Below are 14,622 nucleotides of genomic sequence, written 5' to 3'. Positions count from 1 at the left end.
GTGCTGCGGTCGGCAAATGGTTAATCCATGACAGAGAAACCAACATGAATATAAGATTTTTTCATCTGTGTATTAAAGCAGGCTGCAGCTGAATGGCCAAGATATGAGGTAGGAAAACTGTGTAATGTTGCCGCTAGATCATCCGTTTTCAATCATTTTACCCTAGAGCAGGGATATGTAATTAGCGGACCTCCAGCTGTTGCAAAACTACAAGTCCCATCATGCCTCTGCCTCTGGGTGTCATGCTTGTGGCTGTCAGAGTCTTGCTATGCCTCACGGGACTCGTAGTTCTGCAACAGCTGGAGGTCCGCTAATTGCATATCCCTGCCCTAGAGAAACCCTTAAAATAAATTTCAGGCCTCATAAACATCTGCTATATCTTACAGTATTAATGTGGTCAGTGGAAAGAATGCCCCCTTACATTAGGGGTCAGTGGGAAGAATGCCCCCCTACATTGGAAATCTGTAAGAAGAATTGCCCCCTTACATTGGGAATCAGTGGGAAGAATGCCCCCCTTACATTGGGAATCAGTACAAAGAATGCCACCCTTACAAGGGCGGTAAGTGAGAAGAATCCCCCCTTAGAATGGTGGTCAAAATGTCATCCTTACAGACAGATTAAAAAGATCATTGTTGGACCTAGAATTATGCAGGCACCATCAGATGGGCGGTTAATCAGCCAAAGCTCAAGAAACCCCAAGCAACCTCTTGAGAAAGCTTATTGCATGTGCTCAATATCACACTGGGGAAATAAAACAAAGTTAATTGAATGGGTTTTTAAGATGTGAACTACTTACAATGAGAGTGAGGCCGTATGACAATAGGGTACGTAGAGCATCTTCATTACCTTGTATAATTCTGGGGAAAAAAAAGGTTCTAAGTGTGACACATAATGCATATTATCGCACTAGAAACACAAACCTTGTTGCTATCCTGAAATTACTCAATGGCAGCCACCTCGTAAAAGAATAGGCTTAGTACCTACCTGTCCAGAAGGTGGCAAGGAATATTTTCGCCCGCTTCAAGAGCACCCGGGCACCACTACTATCTAACATTTCGGGGTGGCAGCAAAGGACACGCTATCCACCACACTCCAAAGTGTCCAATATCAGTGTCAGGAGACATATTATCTGTTCCTCAAACCCTGCCCCCCAAAAGTATCAAATAGTAGTGGCACCAGGAGTTCCTAAATCAAGTAAAGATTTACTATGCCACCCACCAAATGAGTATTCAGCCTATTATATTGCAGGGCGCCTGCCATCGAGTACTTTGGGAATAGTGGCAGGGTCACTTTAACGCCTAACTGCAACCAAAACGTTCTTTTTCGTTTTGAATAATGACGCATAATGTTAAAAACATTGTCAACTTTTTATTGCTGTCTGTGTCCCCACTTGGAAGATGTATTCTTGATGGGTACCAGACAGTGCAGCAAATCTCCACAGTGTCATACAAAACAGGAACAGATCTATAAAGGAAAAGTCATTCAAAGTGGAAGATATGAGGGCTGGTAGGCATATTTGTAAGCAGAACGACATCCAACCCTTGCCACACATACTCTGACAATACATCTGGGTTTACCTCTGCTATGCAGGGAATTTGTTAAAAATAATTAATTCTGCTTAGTTTTGTTGTTCTGAAATTATCTCTTGTAATCTCTTACACCATCTGAATTGTTCAAAACTATTAGTATTGGATGATGAAAAGCTAATGTGTATGGTGCATGAAAAGGTACTACTAAAATTAAAATTACACCAAATAATGACATATTAAGAACCACCTTTTTTTTATGAGACTAGCATATCTTGTAATACTTAATATCTTATAAATGTAACACAAACACTAAACACAAGGACCCAGACTTAATAATAATATTATTTAAAAGAATTTTCTACATTTATGACTGTGAGAAGTGTGCACAAAGCAAGCTTTTTTTTTTTACTATGCACTTTAATACTGACCTGCTGAGTTCATCTGGTGCTATGGCGGTCCCATTGGCGAACAGACAGTATACTGAGAGGATGCTTCGTGCATTGGCACTAATGGAGAGAATCAAGAATTGGTAAGAGAACACTCTGAGCTTACAATTTTTTTAAAGTGTACCAGCCTAATGATATGTAGAACAATACTGAAGACTGGAATCAAAAGTGAAGGTTATAGGAACTTCAAGACCTATCAATAGCAGAAGTAGATTATTACAAAGCACTTTGAATCAGAGAAAGAGTTTATCTAGACCACTTTGGGAACCAAAAGATTAATCTTGATAAGAGGACAAGCCTTAACCAGTGTAGCACTACCCTTGTAGGAGCCACTGGTTAAGATGGGTCCTCTGCTCTTTGCCTCAACCTCCATAAGAACTTCAGTCCCTCTGACACACTAGGTTGAGTGTACAAAGCATGCAGTACCATAGGTATCAATGAAAGTAATATCTGGCAACCAGTAATATTACCATGTCCAAGAAAACAAGCACTGAACCAATTAGTAAAGGCAAACTTAATATATTGTCACCCAATATGGTAAGTAAAGCGGCAACCATGAAAATGGGATTAAAAAGGGTAACACCACAATTTAGCATATAGAGTGATTAGTAATAAGGACTAGGCATAAGATGACACTTGCCACCCAGATCAGCATAAACAGTAGCAAGGTCACCTAAAGTGCCGCAGTGGGCAGTAATAAAGCTTAATTTACTGAATATAGGAGACTATACTACCAAAGTGCATTACTGGCAACTATGTTAGGCCTAGACCGACTGGATGTGCACTGTCCATAAAAATGAAAGAAAGAGGAGAAGGCTCAAAAGGGACTTTTAGGATAATTTTGCTGAAGGGGGCAGTCCTTCATGTTGCTCTCCTGCCTTCTATCGTTGGGGCTCTTTAACCACTTGCTGACCAGCCACCGTCATTATACTGTGGCAGGTCAGAATGATCCTGCGAACCGTCATAGCTGTACGTCGGTCCTTATAAGCGGGATAGCAGGTGCGCGTGCCCGCTGCACAGCGGGTGTGCCGATGCTCGGGATCGGCAGTCACGAGAGGCAGAACAGGGACGTGTGTGTGTAAACACACACATCCCAGTTCTGTGAGGAGAGAGAGATTGTGAGTTCCTACGAGCTAGGAACCACGATCTCTCATCTCCTGTAGTCAGTCCCATCCCCCAGTTACAACACACATAGGGAACACAGTTAACCCCTTGATCGCCCCCTAGTGTTAACCCCTTCCCTGCCAGTGACATTTATACAGAAATCAGTGCATTTTTATAGCACTGATTGCTGCATAATTGTTAATCACCCCAAAAATGTGTCAAAAATGTCCAATGTGTCCACCATAATGTTGCAGTCTCGATAAAAATGACAGATCGCGGCCAATACTAGTAAAAAAATAAATAAAAATGCAATAAATCTATTCCCTATTTTGTAGACGCTATAACTTTTGCGCAAACCAGTCAATATGCGCTTTTTATTACCAAAAATATGTAGAAAAATACATATTGGCCTAAACTGAGGAAAAATTTGCTTTTTTAACAAAAAATTGGGGCTATTTATTACAGCAAAAAGTATAAAATATTGTGGGGGTTTTTTCAAAATTGTCGTTTTTTTTTTGTTTATAGCGCAAAAAATAAAAACTGTAGAGATGATCAAATACCACCAAAAGAAAGCTCTATTGGGGGAAAAAAAGGACGTCAATTTTGTTTGGGTACAGTGTCGCACAACCGCGCTATTGTCAGTTAAAGCAATGCAGTGCCGTATCGCAAAAAACGGCCTGGTCACTGAGCAGCCAATTCTTCTGGGGCTGAAGTGGTTAAGAAGCAGTGATGCACTTAACGACAGTTTTAGTAAACAACCATGCAGTATAGTTGCAGTAAAGATGCAGTCAAGGTGCTATATAGGTGTGGTACAGGTACAGTGTAGATTAGACATGTGCACTGCTGAAAATTTTGTTTGGTTTAGTTTCATTGTTTTTTCGTTTTTTTTTTGGGTCATTCATCATGATCGAAATTTGTTATGTCGAATAAATTCGTAACTACGAAAAATTTTAATTAGTTATGTTCCATTCGTTTAGATGCGGTATTTGTAAATTCTTAAAATTCAGAAATTCGGAATTTCGAAAGTTTGGAAATTCAGAAGTTCGAAAATTCGGAAATTCGGAAGTCTGTAAATTCGAAAATCCGTAAATTAGAAAATCCAAAATAATAACTAACTAATTTTAACTATTAAATTATAGGTACAGTGGAACCTCGGATTACGAGCATAATCCGTTCCAGGAGTATGCTCAAAATCCAAAGTACTCTCATATCAAAGCGAGTTTTCCCATTGAAGTCAATGGAAACGAAAAAAATTTGTTCCACATTGACTTCAATGGGATGCAATACTGCATGCAATACCACATACCTGAGATTTGCCAAGGTCAGAAGTGCTGTACTCGGGCCTTTCCAAACGCGTCGTTCTGCTTTGCTTGGCTTCGGCGCCCCCCACCTCAGGCCAAAAGCGGTACTGCACACCACTTTGGCCTGAATTGTGCTCGTTTTGCAAGACAACACTCGCAAACCGAGTTACAATTTTTAAAAATGCAGTGCTCGCATTGCGAAATGCTCGTTAACCGCATTACTCGCAATCCGAGGTTCCACTGTATTGGAATTTCCTTTCAAATTTGGCTGTTTATGAATGCAACGAATGCGAATTTATCCGAAGTTACGAATTATCCGAAATAACGAATGCCGCATCTAAATTAATGGAACGTAACAAATTAATAATAATAATAAATAATAATAAAAAGTTTTTATTATTATTATTTATTATTAATAATTCATTACGTTCCATTAGTTTAGATGCGGCATTTGTTATTTTGAATAATTCGTATCTTCGAATAAATTTGTATTTGTTGCGTTCACTAACAGCCGAATTTGAAAGGAAATTCCAATACCTATAATTTAATAGTTATCAATATTAGTTAGGAGCCTGGTTCCCAGCCAGGTACTCAACAAGGAGCTAGGGGGCAGTTGGGCTTGGTAAGTACCTGGCTGGGAACCAGGCTCCCAACCCCTTTATCTCTAAAAATTTCTGGATGATGGTACAACTTCTAATTGACCTTATCTATTTATTAAAATTGTTCCCTGAGGCCATCCATAATTTCCATTAATATTAGTTAATTTGGATTTTCGGATTTTTAGGTTTTCGAATTTTGGGATTTTAGTTCTTATTTTCAGATTTTCGTTCTTTTGAATTTTCGGATTTTTATTCTTATTTTACGAATTTACACATTTTGAAATGTATGACTTTTTCAAAAAATTTGTTAAACGGGTTTTTTCGTTAATTCGAATATTTCCCAAATTAACAAATTTGTCGAATTTCATCAAAAAACGAATTCGGAACTAAATGAATTGCACATGTCTAGTGTAGATGTGAGTCAAATGCAGTGACAGTTCAGTATAACTGCAGAATAGGGTTGGTATGGGCACAGCATAGGTTTGGTAGAATTGTGGTATAGGGCTGGTATAGGGGGCGGTGACCCCGCCCCTTTGTGACGTCACGGTCCCAGCATGCGCAGGGACTCTGGGGTCATGCCCCCTTATGACGCCAGAGTCCCTGCGCATGCTGGGACCGTGACGTCACAAGGGGGCGGAGTCACCGCCTATATAACTGGCTCCGTAGCTCGCACACAGCATTCCAGCTGGAGAGAGCGTCGTGTCAACATCGGAAGAAGAGAAGAAGTGGTGACAAGACAGCGGCAGCAGACCGGGCCCCCACTGGCAAAAGAGCTGGAAGAAGATAGTGGAGGGGCCCGGGAGAAGAAGCAATGAGACAGCGGCGACAAGACAGCGGCAGCAGACCGGGCCCCCTGCTGGCAAAAGAGCTGGAAGAAGATAGCGGAGGGGCCCGGGAGAAGAGGCCGAACACCGGGAGAAGAGGCTGAACACTGGGAGAAGTTGGAAGGAGACCCACTGAAGTCGGAAGAAGACCCCGGAGGGCCTGGTATGTCTCTGGGGTGGAAGCCACACCAGTTTTTTATTTAAAATTTGACGCGGCGTTCCCCCTGAGGATTCATACCAGCTGTCAGCACTGCCTGTCACTCATCGCGAAAGGAAAAAAAGTTTTCCTTTCCCGATGAGCGAGCCAGCGCGACATGCACAGTACCCTGTCGCCGAGAATTGTGGAAACAATCTTGCGGTCAGGTACTGTAGATATTGCGACAACTTTCCAGGAATTCTACGGGGGGCTATATGCTATAAACAAAAACGATACCATTGAAGAGAGGGAGCAAAAACGTGTGAAAATCAAAAATTATTTAAAAGATATTGGAATGGCTAAAATAACCGGAAGGGAACAAACCTCCTTAGAGGCCCCTATCACTGAGGTTGAAGTGAGAAAGGCGCTTAAAGAGACGCAAGTAGGTAAGAGCCCAGGCCCTGATGGGCTGACGGTTCTGTACTATAAAAAATATCAGGACTACATAATACCAAAAATGTGCTCCTATATGAACGACATTAGAGATAAAGGGGAAATGAGAAGAGAAGCATTGGCCGCTAACATAGCTATTATTCTTAAAGAAGACAGACTGTACACTATGCTCCAGCTACAGGCCTATCTCCCTCTTAAACGTGGATACAAAATTACTCGCAAAAGTGATCGCGGAAAGACTGAAACAGTTAATAAATAGAATCATACACCCTGACCAGGTCGGGTTTGTACCAGGCTGGCAGGGACACGATAACAGTATCAAAACCCTCCTAGTAGTACAGAAAATGAAGAAGAGTGGAGTCCCAGGCCTACTTCTGTCATTAGACACTGAAAAGCATTCGACAGAGTAGACTGGGACTTCATGATGGGCACACTGGAGGAGATTGGCCTTGGGGACAGGATTCGCAAATGGATAGGGGCACTATATTCCAGACCTACAGCGAGAGTGAGGATAAATGGAGTCCTGTCGGAACTGTTTGACATGTACAATGGCACAAGACAGGGGTGTCCACTCTCCCCTATGCTGTTCGTGTTATCCCTTGAACCCCTTCTTTCTAAGATTAGGCAGAATCCGGATATCAGTGGGGTAATGATAGGTAAAGATGAATACAAACTAGCTGCTTTTGCGGACGATATCTTGCTTTATATAACACGCCCGAGGATTTCCCTTCCGAATATAATGGCCACCCTATTAGAATATGGGAAGTTATCTAACTTCAAAGTCAACCCGACTAAATCAGAAACACTAGATATCAACACCAGTAAAACTAGAGATCCCTCATACCAAAAGCACTTCCCTTTCTTGTGGGGGAAAAAAGAATTAAATTATTTAGGGGTCAAAATGACTACATCATTGGAGATGCTTTTTCAAGCAAATTTCATACCGCTCCTCAATGAGGTAAAGCAAGAACTAAATTCTTAGTTCTAAATTCTAAATTTCACACGGACAGTTATCCTGGGCGGGGAGAATAAATATCTATAAAATGGTTTTATTGCCAAAAATCACATATAAAATGCAAATGCTTCCAATAATGCTCCCACAATCATACCTTAGAAGATTACACTCAATGTTCTTAAGATTTATTTGGAGCGGAAAAATACCTCGATTAAAATTCACACAACTGACAAAAGCTAAAGGCAAAGAGGGATGGGGAGCGCCAGATGTCCGTAAATATCACAAAGCTATTGCCCTTGCTAGGGTAATAGATTGGGTTAAAAACAATGCAGAAAAACACTGGGTAAAAATGGAAAATAAAATTAGTGACACTAAATTGAATAAAATAATATGGATTCCACCTCACTTAAGAAAATATAGCACTGAAACACATGAAATCACCAGACACGCACTTAATATATGGGATACCCTGCACAAAAGGGAGCATTGGGGGTTCAACTCACCTTTAATTCCACTCAAGGACTCAGATTATTTTACACCAGGGAAAGAGGAGTGATTTGGTAAGTGGTTATTGGAAGAAAACATACAACTAAAAGATGTAATGTGCCAGGATAAAATATGTACATTCCAAGAGCTCAAAGATAGGAAAAATTTGTTAGTCATCAACTCATGGCGGTACAATCAACCGAGCCACTTTATAGATTCTCTACCAATTAGATCAGCCGATAACCTACTCCCACTAGAGAAAATTTGTATCGATAAAGATAGGTAGGGGGGTTTCTAAAGTGTTGATAGAGCTGGGGAGCACAGAAGCCCTGGCCTTCATTGGAAAATGGGAGAAGGAACTAGAAAGAAAGCTCACAGTCCCAGAAGTGTCATTGATACTGAGGAGAGCTTCTGCTACCTCGGTTAACTGTAAAATGTTAGAGCTAAACTTTAAATGTCTGGCTAGAATGTATCTGACCCCGGACCGTGTGCATAAATTTCAAAATGAAACTTCACAATACTGTTGGAGGGGTTGTAAAGAACTAGGGTCAATGGCCCATATTTGGTGGCTCTGCCCGGAAATTAAGATATTCTGGAGGGACGTGAGGGGATTTATTAAAGATATCACTGTAATCGATATACCCGATGACCCTTGGGTCTGTCTATTCCATATGAGTGAAATGCCCACTACTACTCTGAGAACGCTTGTACCACATCTCACCGATACGGCCAAAAGTCTTATAACTAAGTACTGGCAAAAGAAAGAAAGACCCACGATGAGGGACTGGTTTAACAAAATTAACGATATCTATAGTTTAGAATATTTAAGGTTCAGTGAAGAAATGAAAATGGCGGCCTTTGAGGAATCCCTAAGAGCCGTCGAGATATGGACTACCTAGATTAGAGATCGGGTCGCCGCTTCGGGGAAAGGAGCTTAGGGAAGCAGAAATGGATGTAGACGAGAGGAGTTTGGAGGGGAAGAAGGGGGGGGTAACAGGTGGGGTATGGTCTCGGGAATGGGGGGGGGCTGGGTGAGGGGAGGAGGGGCGCCTCGGGTGGGATTTAATTGGAAATAGGTATAACAAATACTGCTTGGATTATCCTTGTTTTGTCAATTTATGGACTTAATTGCCACTATGATGTGATGAAATGATGGGAAGAATTTGAATTTTAAATAATTGAATAATTACTCCCGGGGAAAATTTTTCGCTGATGTGGCAAAAAAAAAAAAAAATAGCTGACCATTCCCTGACCCTGTTCCTCCCCTAGTCATCCAGCTCCTCTGTCCATTTTCTCCTACGGGTCTCACTTTAATTAAAGAATTGAAAATACAGCCAAAGGTATGTGGACTGCACTACAAAAACAGCATGAATGTTCAAACCTAAACAGTAAACTATATCTGTTACACAATCTATATAAGAAGAGGCTTGAAAAAGACAAGGAAATGTGTGAACATGTGAATGCCATGCTAGAAATAGTAGAACTATGTGCAATTGGAGAGGCAATTAAAGATAACCATGTGGTGATGCTACTGCTATGCAGCCTTCCAGAGTCATATAATGCCCTTATTAACCCTCTAGATGCCAGGCTGAGCAGAAATTAACACTAGACTATGCCCAAGAAAAATGAATTAAATATAACAGAAGAAGGGATAATATTTGCAATGTAGAAACCAAGAAAGCTCTTAAGGTGCATGAGGTGAGGGCACAAAGCAAAGAATGCAGAGCATGTTTTTGCTGTAAAAAAGCCTAGTCACCTGAAAAAGGAGTGTTCAACCTGGAAAGTTGAGCAGCGAATGCGTTAGCCATCTACATGAGAAAGAGTTTAGGCAGTCATAAAGGAAACTGCAGGCACATCACGGTGGGGCACCCTTAGTGACTCAGTAGTATACCACGTGGTTGTTGCATAGACTCAAGTGCAACAAGCCACATGACCAGCAATGAGACCTTCTTTACAGAAATAGATTTCAGTGCAAAAGACAGGGGTTCATTTACTAAAACTAGAGAGTGCAAAATCTGGTGCAACTTCTGCATAGAAATCAGCTTCCAGTTTTTTTGTCAAAGCTTAACCACTTCCCAACCAGCCGCCGCAGTTATACTGCGCCAGGTTGGCTCTCCTGGGCGAAGCGTCGTAGCTGTATGTTGGCCGCACGGCCGCCTAGGGGGGGCGCATGTACGCACCCGGCTCACCCGCGGCGATCGGATTTGCTTCAGAACCAATTAGTCTCCACGCCTAGACCAATGATTTCTGGCCTGGACCTGGTGATGGGTTCTGTCGAATGCGAGACTGTCCTCTGCCTGTAAGTGTAAACATAGGCAGAGGAAGTGATGTCACCTCCCTCTCTGGAATTCTTTTCCATTCCAGAGAGGTGAGAGAACACCTAAACATGAGTTGCACCAATACTACACTGACACAGTACACATAGGCACAATTTCAGCCCCCCCCCCCAGTTAACACCTTCACTCCCTGTCACAGTGTCACCAAGTGCAGTTTTCATATTTTTCTTTGATCACTGTACTGGTGTAATTTGTGACAATAATCACCATTAGGGCAGTTAGTAGTAGGCCCAGGTAGGTTTAGGGTACCCCCTCTAATAAAAGTTTAACCCCTTGATCACCCCCCCAGTTAACCCTTTCACCCCCTGTCACCAGTGTTATTAATATAGTGTACATATCTATTTTCTGATCTTCGTATTAGTGTCACGGGTGACGCTATTTTGCCAGTTAGTTAGCTGTTACTGTTACCGTCAGGTTTTTATAGCGTCAGGGTACCCGCTATATATTGCTGAATAAAGGTTTAGCCCCCTGATCGCACCCAAGTACAGGTTTTAGAATCAGGGTCAGCGTCAGCCCCAGGGACAGTCAGATTAGTGCCAGTAGCCCTAACACCCATGCACACACCATATACCTCCCTGACTAGTATAGTGTCTGAACGGATCAATATCTTTGATCTGATCTATACTAGCGTCCCCGGTAATTTAGGGTTCCCAAAAATGCAGGGTTAGTGGGATCAGCCCAGATACCTGTTAGCACCTGCGTTTAGCCCTTCCGCCCAGCCCAGCCCACCCATGTGCAGTATCAATTGATCACTGCAACTTAAAAAACACATAACTGCAGTATTCGCAAAGTCAGGCCTGATCCCTGCAAATGCTAACAGTTTTTTTGGTAGCTATTGAAGCAGGCTCTGACAATCAGGTGCTCTTTTTGCCTGTGAGTTTCACTAGTTGTACCAGTAAATTTAGAGGCCACAATGTCCAATCGAAGGTACACTAGTGAAGAAGCCTACACATTTCTGAGCCTGACAGATAAGAGTGAAGAGAAAGTCACCCATCTGTCCGATTCTGGCTCAGAATCTGAACCAGTAGACAGCAACGGCACCTTGACAGATAGCTCTGACGACGGAGTAGTGGTCCCTGCCAAGGTCAGGCGTACCCGACCCCATTCTTCTGCTGTTGTTGAGGTGCAAGAACCGCAGGGCTCTCGTATGGAGTAGAGAGCAAGTACTAGTGCCGCTCATCATTCTGGTGAACTGGCAAGCACCAGTAGCTTAGTACATCCTGGTCGTACATCCAGCACTGCAGTAACACTTGGTGATGTGGCGAGTCCCATAAGTGCAGTTCAAGCTGGTGCGGTGGCTATAACAAGTAGTGTCCGGCAGCCACCAGGAAGACAAAGACAGGCCCATCAATCCCATATTGCCCTTCCCGCTACATTTGCCAATCCTAATTAGGAGCCCACCACTTCTGCAACGCCCATACTTCCCCCATTCACTGGCTACTCAGAATTCAGGTGGAAACAGTTGATTTTACGTCACTTGATTTTTATTCACTGTTTTTCACGGAAGATCGCTATGGATCTATTGTGGACCAAAGAAATTTGTATGCCGGTCAATTCATCGCCGCTAATCCCCAGTTGACCCTTGCCAGAGATTGAAAACCTATGACGGTTTCTGAATTTAAGACCTTCCTGGGCCTATCCCTCCTTATGAGCATAACTAAAAAAAAGTGAGTTGCGGTCATATTGGTCCTCTGACCCGACTCATCATATGCCCGTGTTCTCTGCCTCCATGACTAGGTCACGATATGAGCAGATCTTGCGGTTCATGCATTTTAATAACAATGAACTCTGTCATCCTCGGGGTGACCCTGGATACGATCGACTCTACAAAATTCAGCCCCTCGTAAACCACTTCAACCAACAGTTTGCAGCCTTGTTTACTCCCGATCAAGTTGTCTGCGTTGATGAGTCCCTGATTACGTTTTCTGGCCACTTTTCTTTCAAACAGTATCTTCCCTGCAAACATGCCAGATATGGGGTCAAGTTGTATAAGCTATGTGACAGGGCAACAGGCTTTACATATTTGTTTTGGTTTACGAAGGAAAAGATAATCACGTGGAGCCCGAGAACTGCCCTGACTACATAGAGAGCTCTGGAAAGGTTGTGCGGGACTTGGTGTCACCCTTATTCGGAAAGGGGTACCACTTGTACGTGGACAATTATTACACAAGCATGCCACTTTTTAGTCATCTTTTTGATTGTGGAATAGGCGTATGTGGCACCGTGCGATCTAATCGCACGGTGCCACATACTTAGACAGGGGGAGACAGGGGGTTTAGACAGGGGGAGAGAGCCTGCTTGAGATGTAATAATTTGCTCGTATGGAAGTGGAGGGATACACAGAATGTTTTTGTTCTGTCCTCCCTTCGCGCAGATACAACAGTCAAAATTCCAACGGCGACTGGTGTTGTTGTGAAGCCCCTCTGTGTCCACGAATACAACCTTAACATGGGAGGGGTGGACTCCAATGACCAGATGTTGGCGCCATACTTAATTGCCAGTAACGCTGGTACAAAAAAGTATCTGTATATTTATTCCAATTGGCTCTGCTGAACGCTTATGTGCTATACAAAGCGTTAGGACAAAACGGATCATTCCTTAAATTCCAGGAAGAGATCGTCACAGCCTTGCTGTGCCCCACCTTGCCAGTGCAAATGCAGTGAGCCGGCTGCATGAGAGGCATTTTCCGTATGTCCTCCCTGGTACCCCTGCCCAAAGAACACTCCAAATAAGATGTAGTGTCTGCAGAAAACGCGGATTTAGGCATAATACCTGTTTTTTTTGTCCCTCCTGTCTTGACCAACCTGGTCTCTGCATCGGTGACTGTTTCAAACGCTACCACACACTAGTTGAGTATTAGCATAGGGTACAGCACTGCACAGTCCTAGGGCACACTTACACAGGGTCTCGAAAGATGAGATAGCCATCACATTTTGAGAACCTGGAACATTTACAGTTACAGTTTACAGTTTTTAAAAAAAAAAAAAAAAAAAAACACAAAATATATACAATATATTTTTTTCTTCTCTCTCTATTGTTATCTCTCTTATGTTTGCTCTCTATTGTTCTATATCTATTGTTCTCTCTCTATTGTTACTATATTTTAGAACTGTAATGTTTTATTCCCTTTGTGTTTTATTATATTTGCTTTGCAGGTATGGTATGTCTTACTGTTATACTGTAATGTCACTTTGTTTTATTGTGTATGCTTTTTTTTCACCGCGCCGGTCCCGAGGCGCTGCGGGCATGAGTTTTTAGGCGAGGCCGCAGCGTCCGGCCGTAGCCGCGGACTAGGCCGAAGCCGCGGCCTCGCCTAAAAACTCATGCCCGCAGCGCCTCGGGACCGGCGCGGTGAAAAAAAAAATCTAAAAAAATCGATTTGCTTAAATTTTGAATCGATTTGACCTCTCAACTCGATTCAAGATTTAAATCGATTTTTTTCCCAGCCCTATCCCTGAGATAACAATAAAAATGATAAAAAATGAAAGGAATAGTTTAAAAATAAAATAAAAAAGCAAAAAAATAATAATAAAAAAAAAGGATCCCTGTCCCCCCAGTGCTCACGCGCAAAGGCAAGTGTCAGTCTCGTGTCATATGTAAACAGCAATTGCACCATGCATGTGAGGTATCACCGCAAATGTCAGATTGAGGACAATAATTTTAGCAGTAGACCTCATCTGTAAAATCTAAAGTGGTAACCTGTAAAGGCTTTTAAAAATGTATGTAGTTTGACGCTGCTGCACGTTTGTGTGGAATTTTAAAGCATGTTGTGTTTGGTATCCATGTACTCGGCATAAGATCATCTTTTATATATTACCAAACATTTGGGCAATATAGTGTGTTTTAGTGCATTAAAATTTAAAAAAGTGTTTTTTTTCCCCAAAAAATTGTGAAAAATTGCTGCGCAAATACTGTGTAAAAAAATTTACAACACCCACCATTTTAATCTGTAGGGCCTTTGCTTTAAAAAAATATCTAATGTTTGGGGGTTCAAAGTAATTTTTTAGCAAAAAAAAATGTTTTATGTAAACAAAAAGTGTCAGAAAAGGCTTTGTCTTCAGGTTGTTAGAAGAGTGGGTGATGTGTGGCATAAGCTTTTAATGTTGTACATAAAATGCCAGGACATTTCATGCCCCCCCCCCCCCCCAATGAACCCTTTTTTTGGAAAGTAGACACCCCAAGCTATTTGCTGATAGGCATGTTGATCCAATGGAACATTTTATATTTTGCCACAAGTTTCGGGAAAATGACAAACTTTTTTTTTTTTTTGCACAAAGTTGTCACTAAATGTTATATTGCTCCAACATGCCATGGGCATATGTGAAATTACACCCAAATTCCAATACCATCTTACGGGGATACCACATGTGAGACTTTTTGAGAGCCTAGCCGTGTACAGGACCCTTGAAACCAATCACCGCCTTTGAGCTTTCTAAGGGCGTAAAATGGTGAT

The 14,622-nt window shown here is 42.1% G+C and overlaps 1 protein-coding gene across 1 annotated transcript in view; it reads right to left on the bottom strand.

The window, feature by feature from the left end:
- Positions 1-14,622, bottom strand: part of CDHR2 (cadherin related family member 2) — a 245,259-nt gene that overhangs the window by 34,155 nt on the left and 196,482 nt on the right. The window contains exons 26-27 of the mRNA XM_073620461.1: positions 1,958-2,035; positions 797-857 (exon numbers count right to left, since the gene is read on the bottom strand). Of these exons, the coding sequence (XP_073476562.1) occupies positions 797-857; positions 1,958-2,035 (139 nt within the window). The remainder of the gene's footprint in view (positions 1-796; positions 858-1,957; positions 2,036-14,622) is intronic.

Source organism: Aquarana catesbeiana, linkage group LG03 (assembly GCF_042186555.1).
Source record: "Aquarana catesbeiana isolate 2022-GZ linkage group LG03, ASM4218655v1, whole genome shotgun sequence".
Taxonomy (NCBI): domain Eukaryota; kingdom Metazoa; phylum Chordata; class Amphibia; order Anura; family Ranidae; genus Aquarana; species Aquarana catesbeiana.
This window is presented reverse-complemented; position numbering and strand designations above follow the sequence as displayed.